Genomic DNA, 13,608 nt, shown 5'->3' with positions numbered 1-13,608 from the left:
CCCCCCCCCCCCTCCTTCCCTTTTTTTTTGTGTTTGATTATGGAGGAGAATTTTATGCTGATAAAAAATCTTGTACAAAACATTGGTTTCAAAATTAGGTAAAGTGCTCTTACTAAATTAGGGTAAAGCTGAAGTTGAAAGTAGAAAAATATACAACAAATTGCTTATAACACATTTTGAATAAGCTAATTCCATGGTTGATTTTGATTTTCAAAGAAAGATATTGCCAGTCTGGTTTTTACTCTTAGTGATGACCAATGTACATTTATAAGGCTTTCACAGAAATATGAAAGAAAATAGTTAAACAGAATTTTAAAAGAAAAACTAGACTATTAAATAAATTTTTAAAAAGTTTAAAGATATTAAATGATTTTTAAAAAAATTAGACAATTAAAGAAACTTTTAATTTAAATATTAAAGTTCAAAATATTCGATATACTTTTAAAGTGCAATTCACAATTAAATTAACATTTATGTATAATTTATGTAATTTTTAGTTCTTAGTTACCCCAATGCAGTGTGCTAGAAGGTTGATAGCATAAATGCATGGTAAGCAGCAGTAGTGTCTACTTACAAATTTGATAAGTTTTATATTTTCAATTTTTGTAGCAAGATACCAGATATATAGATTGCTGCATGAACTATTAGCTGAGTGCTGTGAGTACACACAACTCAGTGGTTCCTTCTAGGATTGTTTGATACATGAATGTAATAATGGATATGATATTTAACAAGAATATTAAATACAAAATGTAACTTTTTAAATATTATTTTACTTATATATTACTCTTTGTAATATTCCAGCTCTCAATTATTGAGTCAATTTTTTTTTTATTGCTATTCAAGACAACTTTAAAAATTATTAAGGGAATTTTTTGATAACATACATAATGTATGTTATCAAACATTATCAACATTATGTATGTTAATCAAAAAATGTATAATACATATAAACTTACATCTTTAAATGTTATTTATCCCTTAAAGTTTAGGGATAATCACTCCTAGTTTAAGACAAAAAATGCATGTAAAAACACCTTAAAAAAAAATTCATAACCTTTTAATAAATTTTTAAATATAGAAATATTTAATGAACAAACTTCTCATATGTTTGACTCAGCTGATAACCTATTAATTTCACTGACAAAACTTATTTCAGAAAACTATGCAAAAATACGTCTTTATTACCTGGGAAAAGAAGAAACTGCCAAGCTAACTGAAAAAGTTTAGGAAGCAATTAACAAAACTTATCCTATTCAAAAACCAATGAAAAATGTTAATATGATATGATATGATATGATATATATATATATATATATATATATATATATATATATATATATATATATATATATATATATATATATATATATATATAAAACAAGTTTTTATACATAAAAACTCTATACAATCAAATAACTCTAGAAAGAACCTCTGAGTTGTGTGTACTCACAGCGCTCACCTATTAGTTCATACAGCATTTATAACTTTGTAGTACCTATCTGAAAAACTAAAGTATAAAGAATATTAATCTTAAAAAGAAACTCAACTGCCTACCATGCAGTTGTGTTATTAACCTTCTAGTACACAGAATTGGGTAGTTAAGAACTAAAAGGTACATAAATTAATTAACAAATGCTAATTATTTGAAATTTTAGATTTCTGGACAACCAAAAAAATACTTTTTCTTCACTACTATTAAGCAAACTTAATTTAAACAAACTAAAGTTACAATTTGTACTTAGTTTTACTGAGAATTTGTATTTTATTATATTTATTTTAAAAAACGAAAAACAGAAAATTCATATACGACAAGTTTTGTAAGAATATGTTTCGTTAAATAAAAAAATATGTACATTTGAAATTTATGTAAATATGTAATATTCCGTTATTTTTATGAAAACAATCAAATGCTAAACAAAAAAATAGATTTTTTATTTGAAACTTATATATTTATAAGATATAAAACTTGATTATCATCAGTTTCTTAATTTTTATGCGACCGTTCGTTACTTTCGCCGCCATCTTAGGAGCCCAAAACAGGCTTCAAAAAATTTCCCTTATACGGGAAATTTTTTGAAGCCTGTTTTGGGCTCCCAAGATGGAAAGAAATGCAAAAAAAACGTTTCATGAAGATATGTTAGAATGTGAAAACGTTGTGTGTGGTCACTAGCTCTGCAAAAAAATATGTCTTCCAAAAAAATATCTTCCAAAAAATATGTCATCGACAATTAATCTTTTTCTGCACAAAAACATAAATTGTAATTTCAAAATTGGTTTCATTGTTATTTTTCATATAAGTAATGACACAATTTAACTTTCTGTCACCATTGTTTTTTTTTACTCAAAATCATCAAAAAGAATTCATACTATTGTACAGTTTTAAAGTTTCTTCATTATATATATATATATATATATATATATATATATATATATATATATATATATATATATATATATATATATATACATATATATATATATATATATATGTATATATATATATATATATATACATATATATATATATATATATATATATATATATATATATATATATATATATATATATATATATATATATATATATATATATATATATATATATATATATAAATTTTAGAATGTGACCGATTTAGCAGGGTTACACTACCACCAAAATTTTTAACTAAGTAATTAGAAAAAAAAAATTTAAAAGGTTGCTCAAAATTTAGCAAAATTTATTTCATTTTAAGTCCGAGTCAATAAGAAATATGGCCGCCGTTGTTCTTGATAGGAAGCTGAACCCCACATAGAATTTAAATATTTTTGAGTTTATTTTTTTATTAAAGATTGAGAGATGCGGCTGAGGTTACAGGAGACTTGGTCAGTTTTTGGTCCATGCATATTCGGTTTGGGTCAAATTAGGCGATTGAGTTGAGTACATTAGTATCCGAATTTTATTTTCTTTAAACCAACCGCTTGTCGTTTTTACTTTGTTGCATATATCTTGGTGAAAAAATGTTTAGTCGGAATTCAATAGTTTTTAAGCGTTTTTATATATCTAGGTGATCTATTCGGCTATCGTATGAATCAAGCCTGCAGGTTTTTCTAATAGAAATGAGTAGCGTAGCTTTCGGTTATATACCTTTACCTACAGTCTGTCTTGTTACATAAATTTTAACAGCCATGTTAAGTTCCTGTACAATCTCTTTTGCCAAATCTTTCTGATTTTTTTCCTGCGATTTTGTAAATAGATAAATTATTGGTGATACTTATCAGTTTTTTTGCGCCGCTTTTTTTTCTGCAGCAGCTTCAACAGCTTCTTAAAGTTTCTGCAGCAACTGCAACAGCTTCTTAAAGTTTCTGCAGCAGCTGCAACAGCTTCTTAAAGTTTCTGCAGCAGCTGCAACAGCTTCTTAAAGTTTCTGAGCTGTTCATGATGCATCATGAACGGGATACATGCTTGAGAGTTCAAGCCTATATCTCATGATGCATCATGGGATACAGTCTCGAGGTTTAAGCCATTTGATACTATAGAAACCTCCAAGATCTTGACGTTGTTTGATTTTTGGACGCAATGGGTTTTTGCTCATACTTTTCAGCGAGCTTTAAGCAAAAAAAACCATGTGAATTGTACGAACAATTACTAAAAATTTTATAACTACTAAAAAAATTGTATGAAGGAGGTTTACGTAATTCTCACAAATTGCCAACTAAGTTATAAAATAGCGCTAAAAGTTATTTGGAGTGAGCCTGTGCTAAAAAAGAAAAAATTAACAATGCATCATATTTAATCTTTTTTTTATTGTTCTTTCTTCTCTATTCGGCATTTTTAAACATGCAAGTGAAGATTGAAAAAAAAAACATATATATATTTTTTAAAGAAATTTAATGTAAAGATGTCAAAGTTTTTTGCAACTGGAAATTTTTATGTACCATAAGAAATTTTCACTTATCGCATTTAAATATATGCGCGAAAAAACTAGGAAAACAAAATTGTAAATTTAATTTAATGATGTAACATTAAGCAAAACTTTTCAACTCAAAAGTGAATTAAACTGCATTGAAAAAGGACTGAAAATAAACAAATTTGACTTTGATGAAAACCCTATAATATAGCAGTGAATACCTAACTCACTTTGTGTTGCAATAAGTGTTAATATTAAAATAAAAAAAGCAAAAAAACTTCTAGAAAGATTCATCTGCCACTGTAGTCTCAGAGCAGTTTATGCTCTGAAATTCGAACCATTAGTATCACCGTTAATGTATGTATGTATGTATGTATGTATGTATGTATGTATGTATGTATGTATGTATGTATGTATGTATGTATGTATGTATGTATGTATGTATGTATGTATGTATGTATGTATGTATGTATGTATGTATGTATGTATGTATGTATGTATGTATGTATGTATGTATGTATGTATGTATGTATGTATGTATGTATGTATGTATGTATGTATGTATGTATGTATGTATGTATGTATGTATGTATGTATGTATGTATGTATGTATGTATGTATGTATGTATGTATGTATGTATGTATGTATGTATGTATGTATGTATGTATGTATGTATGTATGTATGTATGTATGTATGTATGTATGTATGTATGTATGTATGTATGTATGTATGTATGTATGTATGTATGTATGTATGTATGTATGTATGTATGTTTATAAACAAACGAATTTTTCAAGTTTTTTTTGTTCTAACTTTTTGACTTTTCAATGAAAATTAATGAAGTCTTTAACAATTGTTCCTACAATATGATTATATAGTATGATTCATTCAAAAAATTGACAACTTATAATGGAAGGAAAAAATTCAAATTTTATTGAAAATATAACCGTGCAAAAGTTTATAAACAATTCCATGCCCCATTAAGAAAATCAAAATTTCATTAAGAAAAATGTATTTATGTTAAAATTAATTTACTGGAGATAATATTTAACTTAAATTGAATTTAAAAAATAATGGGAAGGTTAGCGTACTCGTTAAGAGATATGGAGATCAAAAGACACTTGAAAACAAGTATCGTTCAGGCAGGCCAAAGATAACTACAAAACATCAAGACAGAGCATTGATAAGAAAATCAAAACAAGATCCTCGCAGAAGTACAGTCGAATTTAACAGCATTTTGAGCAATAACTATGTTGTCAAGTGAAGATACTACAAATCGTCGCCTGCGTCAGCATAATAGGCTTGATCATTGTCCTGCTAAGAAACCATTAATATTATCAAATAAGCGGATAGCCTAAATGAAATTTACAATAGATCATTTGGATTGGATTTCAAAACAATGGTCAAAAGTCTATTCATTGACGAATCAAAGTTTTCTATGTATGGTAGCAATGGTATCAAGTACAAGAGATGTCCGATAGATGAAAGACTTGCTCCTAAGTATCAAATGCCAACAGTTAAACATGGTGGTGGCAATATAATGGTTTAGGGATCTTTCAGCCGTGATTCTATTGGTCAACTTCATCACATTGAAGGCATTGTAGATCAGAATGTGTATTTAGATATAATTAAGTACGTTATGCTGCCTCATGGAAAAGACATTATGCCCCGTGATTGGATTTTCCAGCAAGACAACAATCTAAAGCACCGTGCAAATTTTATTAAATCTTTTTAATTTGAAAAAAGTTCCTTTTTCGGACTGGCTTTCTCAAAACCCAGATTTAAATCCAATAGAACATCTGGGAACAATGGAAGCATTTTGATTGTCAATTGAAAGACGAAAAACCGACCAATAAAAATGATTTATTCCAGGTGTTTTCGGATTGTTTGGCAAATATCCCTATAGATGTTCTTATCAACTTAGTTGAATCCATACCTGGTTGTTGTTAAGCAATGTTAAAATCTAAAGGCTATCCAACAAAATACATATGTCCTGTGATGAAAAATTGTGGAAGATTTAGAAATCAAATCTCTTTTTTGAAATTTTTTATTTGTTTATAAATTTTTGCACGATTATGTTTGCAATAAATTTTGAATTTCTTCTTTCTGTTACAAGGTATCATTTTTTTGATAAAATTATTGAAAACAATTATTGAAAATTTCATTGATTTTTAGTGTCAAAAAGTTATTACAAAAAAACTTGAAAAAATTTAGCTATTTATAAGCTTTCGCACGCTACTGTATATATATATATATATATATATATATATATATATATATATATATATATATATATATATATATATATATATATATATATATATATATTACTACTATACATTGCCGGTTCTGACGCATTGATACTTTTCCTATACTTAAGGATTCTGACGCATTGATACTTTTCCTATACTTAAGGATTCTGACGCATTGATACTTTTCTATACTTAATGAAATCAAGATGGCGTTGTGTGTTTTTAATAATATGTTGTAATTATTAAAAAAAGGTTTCTTCGCGTTTCTATAATTCCAGGACATTGATATATTTAGTCGTAAGCTTTTCTAGGCTAAAGACTTAATCATAATCCATAAATTTAAAACAAGGTTTTAGTTTGTAGTGTCCGATGGCAAGTGTGTGAATACCGTCATCTGATATAATTCTTTTGTCATCGTTAGCGCTGAGTGCGACTTTGTTGATTTCTTCGGTGTTAATATCGTGAAGATGGGATCGGATAACGTTCATGGATGTGAGCTTTTCTGTCTTGTTCATTAAGCATTCTTTATAGTCTTGATGAGTGATTTTCTTTTCAACTACGCATTTCTGAATTCCTTTGCATTTTTTGTGTTCTTTTATTTCATTAAAGACCTCATAGGAGTAGAGTTTCGGTCTCAGCCCAACAAACTCTTTAATTTGCTTACCAGCAGTCTCGTCCTTGAACTTACCGATAACCTTTTTATTTTTAAACCCAACGTCAAATGCAAAGTTTTGAATGGCAGGGTGATCTTTAGGAAAGTCGCTCGTGTCAAACTTGCTTTCTACATCGTCAGCAATGTCCTGATAAAAATCTTCCGTTTCAATTTCGTAAAAGAGCGAGTCAGTATCAGTCATGAGTAATTTCAGCTTATCCCCGTATTTAGGTTTCATGTAGTCGTAGTGATGTGCATACATGAGAGTTTTGCTGATGTCGAGGATGCACATTCCCAAGTAAACGGGTTTGTCGTAAAAGCATTGTGTTTTCTCCATATGAATTGCGGTGAGTTTTTCATCAAAAATGGTGTGTCGTTTATATCGAGGACTTTTGGATAATTTTAGAACTTCTTTTCTCGTGGTAATGAGTTTAACATCAACGCGTTTTAGAATATTCTCCATTGTTTTTCCAAAGACGGAGTTGTTCATAAGCTTGAAAAATTCTTTTTCAAATTCGTTTTTAGCTTCTGCTCTTAATTGGGTGTTGAGACCAATGTATTTTTTCATGAAGGGTTCTTCTTCAAAGGTGACACCACGATGAATTTTAGTAATAACCAACCCTAACCCGTTCATAGAGTTTCAAGTTTTCATGATGAACGACGTATTTTTCTTTGTTGTTTAAATTGGGTACCAGCTTATCCACTTTTCCAATGGTTAGTCTTTCAGGAGCTAAAGGGTAATCGTTATGTGTATCGTGTAGGTTTTTAGGATAATCCAAATCTACTTCGAGGATGCAAGGTATAGATTTCCAATTTAAAAGTTCCTCTTCAGTCATCCATTTGAATCCTCTAACAGGAAGAGGTTTGCACATAGCCCATCCATAAAGATTATTAGCGTCTAAATACTGAAGAAATTTAGATGGTTCTGAAGGATTATACTCTTTACCAATGTATTTGTTATTAGCAGCTCCATATCTATTGGAGATCATGCTGATTCCACCACGTACACCTTTTTTTATCATATTGAGCATATCAATATCGGTTAACAATTCCAATTTAATTTTAGTTATCTTTAGCATAGCATCCCAAGCCAAACCAGGAGAGGTGTAATACCAAGCAGGATCAAGACCGTAATGACTGAGACATGTGTTTCTGAAATTTTCAAAGACATCAGCTAAAATGAGCACGTCTGAGATGTTGTACAGCTCGTGATAGTCTTTAAACTTTATACATCCAAATTCGCTATAAACGTTTTGAGCATGTGCATAGTCTTTCACTGTTGCTGATTCATCTTTTAGCTTGGAATAAAAGGCTTCAATAGGAGGTAATTGCGTTTCAGTGAATTTCTCAATGGAGTCCACCCAATCATAAGGGTAAATCCCTTTTCTCCTTATCAAATCAAACTGTTTTTCTTTGTAATATTCAGCCACGTTTCTGCATTGATCATCGTTTAGATTTTTAGACAGTTTTTCTAAACTATCACTCATGAATCTGATACTGTCAATAAACCTTAGCTCTTTCCACACTTCTCGAAGTTTACCCTTTTTACTAATAAATTCTCTCACTTTGATTTGTTTAGAGAAGCTGATATATTTTTCTTCATTGTTGGGGATGCAATTGAGCTTTCCACCTAATTTCTTGATGAACAAATGAGCGTCGTAACCAGACAAATTGTGAAAAACGACAGGTATGAATTTTGGAATTTTATAATCCAAGTTGCATTTGTTATGAGCAGCACCACGATACTTTCCGGTCAAATGGCAATGGTCTAAGACTTTATCACCGTTAAGATCTTTTTTGCAAATATGACATTGAGTAGCAGCCTCAAAATTCTTTTCATCCTCATCAGTCATGATTTTCTTTTTTATTAAATCAATCTTGTCGAAAATCTTTATAAGGTCTGCTTCAAGCATATTTATAAACTTTTGAGCTACATCATCCTCTTCGCTTTCTGCTGTGTACATGACTGGTTTTTCTTTGTATATGCTGTCGTCAAAGCATTTGATATAATAGCAGAAGGAGCTTGGAACGTGCTTTTGATATTGTTTGGTGTATGACTCTTTATTATTATATTCAGTGTTGTCATTGATAGGTTTGATGAAACTTTCAAAATCTGCATATACAATATAGGGAACCCTCATAGACCTGTTATAGTTTTTAAATTCAACAGTTGCTCCTTCTTTTGGAAGCTCGATTCTCATTGGCGCGTTATCATAGCAGTCTTCTCGATGTTTTTGAAGCTTTTCTTCTTGGTCATAATCTTGAAGACACCTTCTGCAAAAATATCTTTTGTGTTGATGATTAGATGTTGTGGAGCTAGCAAACCGACTGAAATTTTTAATGAGACAATAATGTTCTGTGCCTTCGTTTATAATATACAGCAAATCAACACAGTGATTTCTATCAACAAATTCAGATATTCGCAAAGGGTAAGGTTTTTTATTTTCATATCCAAAGACGTTAATGCTCATAGTTGGATTATTTTTCTCAAACGTGGCGATTTTATGATAATCCACAGGAAATGTTACTCCTTTCCAATTCAGCTCTTCTGATTTTAGAATCAAGTCTTCATCAATTCGTTCGTTGTCTCTATTTTTAAGATTCAACGCTCGAGTGACCGACCATTTAAAGCATTGGTTGTCCTCGTTTTCCATGTTGATGATGGCCTTTTTGTCTTTCAGCTCTTTAGACAGCTCAATATAGGAGGAACCGCTGAGAGGTTCGTAATCAATAAAGTTAATGTCCATTCTTAAAATCTTTGATAGGGTACTATTGGATCCTAAAGCATTGTATTTAACACTATTCTCCAAGACTTTCTCTTCCATTTCACCTATGAGTGCTCTTACATCTGTAGCTGCTAGAATAATCTCTGATCTTGATGAAAAGGCTGCTTCCCGAGTCACTTCTTCACCAGTCATGATACTTACGGATTTCATTTCACACGTTAAAACAATCCTTACCTTTGTATTCCTTTCTCCTTCCATGGTTTGAATGGCAGACTCTCTCACCAAATTAAAAAACGATGCAAGGTCTTGATATTGAGAAGAAGGTGTGTAAGAAAATTGTCTCACAGTATGCTCTGCAGAATGTTCAGTCAACTTGAATTCTATTTTATAAGGTTTTTGCACTGGCTGTTTATACACTGTTTTTAATACAAGTGATTTGATAGACTGTATCTTTTTATCGATCTGTTCCGCTGATTCTTTTACATTCTTCTTGACTACTTCAGGAACGTAGGGTTCTATCCAATCTTTAATATCATTAAACTTAGTTTTAACATAGGACGCCACACTTTTTGCAGCTGCTGTCAGACTTGATAATAAAGGTCTTGGAGCAGGAACCGGTCTAGGTGTAATAACGTTTGTTGAATCTATAACCGGTGTGTTAAGAATAGAGGGTTCATCTCTTGTCACCTGATTTTGCAAGAGAGTAGAAGGTTCGAATGAAATCAAGTCGTTAGACCTTGACCTTGGAGCAGGAACAGGTCTTTCAACAACGGGACGAGGAGCAGGCACAGGTCTTTCAGAACCAACAGCAAGCCTTACTTTTGTCGGTTTTACAGAAACTTTTGTTGGCTTTATTGAAACTTTTACAGCTGGTCGAACAAACCTAACCACGGTAGGTCTTTCATTAACATACAACGGTCTCGCCTCAGTCGTTCGTCTACGAAGAGAAGCAGGAGCAGAGACAACTCTAGGAGGATGCAAAGATCTTATAAGTTCCCCCTTTCTCATTTTAGAATACCCTTTTATTTTTTGCCCTTTAGCAATTTCTTTTAATTCTTTCACCGTTTTGTTTTCCATTTTAATAACGAAAGATTTTTATTTATATCATTTTCAAATTTTTAAATTCAATATTGAATTTAAAAACTTCTCACGCTAAAAAATCTCATATTTGTATCCATCTACTACTTTTCCATTTCGTCTCGTAAAGTACTGCCAGCCATGTCCTGTCTTTTTCTTCGATTCATAAACAGACTTGTATTTCACCTCCTCACCAGTATCAACATGAGTTATTCTTAAACCTAAAGGATTATTTCTAATTAAACCAAGTCTCGCATATTTAGGATCAAGAGGCTTCTTTTCTTTTTTCTCATTTTTTCTAGGTCTTCCAACAGGTCTCACCTCTTTCGAGTTTTCCAAAATTGCATCTTTATTAATCAAGTTGTTCTCAACCGCAAGCATCATGAGCGATATTTTATTGTCAGACGTTTTGGAAACACCATTTTTTTTTAACAAATTTTTCAAAAACTTTCTTGTGTAAGTCATCTTTTATTATATCAAGATTTTATTTAAATCAAATTCGATTTTTTTCATTTCTAACATCTGAAGAATTTTTTAGGATCTGAAGGATTCTAAAAAATCATCATGATTTTCCATGGATGCAAAGTATCCTAAAGTTTTCATACACAATGTCTTTTGAACCGAGTGAACGATTTAAAATTGCGCTTTTTAGATTTCCAGAAATCTTTTTTTTCTCCTCAAAATCGCAATCCAAACCAAGCGCATACTTGTCAATCATTCTTAGCCTTTCTTCTTTAGACAAGCTTTTCCAAGTACTGAGATGCTCTTTGATTTTCTTTTCCATTCGTGAATATTCTGTCTCACCACTCCATACAAGTCTGTAAAGTTTATCTCTCTCTTCCTCACTGTACTCTTTTGGAATATTAAAATCTCCGTTTTCAGTGACGTAAACAGATTCGCGAAACACACCTGTTTTTCCAAAAGCAAGAAGCTCAAGATGTCTTTTTTTATTTGCGTCAATCTCTTTTATACTGCATTCTAGAAAAAACGGTAAAAACTGTATCATTTTATTCTTCTTTTAACAGATTTAACCTTTTCTCGGTCTACCCACTGGTCGCTCTTCCTTCACGTCTTTAATCCATTCGTTTTTATCAATCAAGTTGTTCTCAACCGCAAGCATCATGAGCGACATTTTATTGTTTGACGTTTTAGAAATTCCGTTTTCTTTCAGTAATTTTTTCAAATCCTTTTTCGTATATCTCATTTTTTTATTTAAAAAATATTATTTTGAAGAACACCTAATAAACAATATTCATTCTGCTTCCATCTGATTTAAGCCTAAGCAATTTATCGGAAATGAGGACGGCAAAGGCTTGAGTGTTTGCAGGAACGTTTGCATTGAATGTAGCTTTTATTTGTACATCTATCACTGAAGTTTTCAACCTCTCAGCCTGCTTGCTTACATCAAATACAAAAATAGGAGAAATGTATCTATAATTTAAGGCAGTCAAATTGGGTTGAGCTATAATTTCGCTAACTCCATAAAGTCTATTGTCAAATTTAGATGCGTCTCTATAAGCTCTTGAGTATTTGTTGTTATTAAAGTCTAAATTGTAATCAACAGCAGGATACCTTTCACTGTTTAAGGTGACATACATGTTTTTCAAATCGCAGTGATCAAAGACTGAAGGATTTAATTCTTGACTTCCATATTTATTGGTTTGGAATCCAACAATGACATACCTAGGTCTTTCACTAGCAGATCTTGCGCTTAGCCTCCAACTAAAGTTGTTTGATACAGGAACAGCGATGGTATCGCATTGTCTAGATCTGAACGAAAATGGAACATCTACTTTTGATTCAATGATTTTGTAAAGATTGTTACTAGTTACAACAGAGGGTGTGACATGAGGCATAAACAAAGAAAATTTAGTCAAATCCACTTTTCCTGCAGCTGTTGCAGCTGTTCTAAAAATAGCATCACTATCGCTCTTTCTCACAAGAGCAAGTGTATGCTTAAATCCATAGAGAACTTTATCGTAATCGTCGCAAAATCCAAAAATGTGCTTTAAAGGAATGCAGAACGAAAACGTTCCTTTTTCTTCAGGCTGTGCAATGATGTAATTTTGTCTATTCTTAAATTCAGTGTTGTTAACAAGATCTGCTAAAGCTGTTGTGTCTCTTTGCCACAGCTGGTTCATACCCTCTGAAATTTGGAAATCTACTGGATATTTTAGGTAACCAATCATGGTGGTAGCTTGTCCAGGTTCGTAAATGGTTTCTACCTCTTGATTCGACAACTGATAAGAAATCTGACTGAACATATGCATGATGCCGTTGTTAGCAGGAGTAACGACGTCTGTATCTGCGTAGGAAGTTCCATCCGCTTTTAAAAGTCTTCCTTCAACCAAAAGGTAAGCCTCAGATGGAAGCGTGAACAAATCTTGCTGCTCAATATTGATTCTTATTTCTCCATCAACGTTTAGATTCTTATTCACTGGTTCGTATTCATGAAACTCAAATCTCTCAATTTCTTCATCAACAATAATCTCTTCTGTAAAATTTAAAACATCGGAATTTGCCATTTTTATACATCAAAGAAAAAAAATTTAACTCATGCAATCAAAAGCCCATTTCCCTTTTTTAGATCCTTTGGATCATGGAACTTTGCTTTTGAAAGTTTTACCAGGTCTTGTATTCTAATTGCTTTGTTCTTCGACAATCCTGATCCAAACATAGAATATTCATCTATAATCGGTGCTGCTCTGTTAACAATGCTTGAAATAATTTCTTTGCTTTTAAGGCTGAGATCATTCTTTGCAGCTTCATATGGTTTTGGAGTTCCAGTCTTGGAATACAATTTCTCAATGGTCTTTTTACCTTTATCAACACTGTTAAAAATTTCCGTTAAAAAACGGTAAAATATTCTGTTACTTGCACGGAAAGTATCCGTATATCCATGTATGGGATGTACAGATACATTATGTACGGAAATTTTCCGTATCTGCGGCCAAATTTTCAAATACGGAAGTTTCCGTTGTATTAATAACTGCAGTTATAATCAACATG

At 31.3% G+C, this 13,608-nt stretch overlaps 1 protein-coding gene across 1 annotated transcript; it reads right to left on the bottom strand.

Moving 5' to 3' along the window:
• Window positions 1-11,837: 11,837 nt before the first annotated feature.
• On the bottom strand, window positions 11,838-12,869 carry LOC145189998 (uncharacterized). The gene has a single exon (XM_090094445.1). It carries the CDS (start codon window positions 12,867-12,869, stop codon window positions 11,838-11,840), a length of 1,032 nt encoding a protein of 343 aa, XP_089950571.1.
• Between the last annotated feature and the right edge of the window lie 739 nt (window positions 12,870-13,608).

The sequence above is a fragment of the Hydra viridissima genome, unplaced genomic scaffold (assembly GCF_058129835.1).
Source record: "Hydra viridissima isolate aposymbiotic clone 2 unplaced genomic scaffold, HvirCarnegie_v1 scaffold_1, whole genome shotgun sequence".
In the NCBI taxonomy this organism is placed as follows: domain Eukaryota; kingdom Metazoa; phylum Cnidaria; class Hydrozoa; order Anthoathecata; family Hydridae; genus Hydra; species Hydra viridissima.
This window is presented reverse-complemented; position numbering and strand designations above follow the sequence as displayed.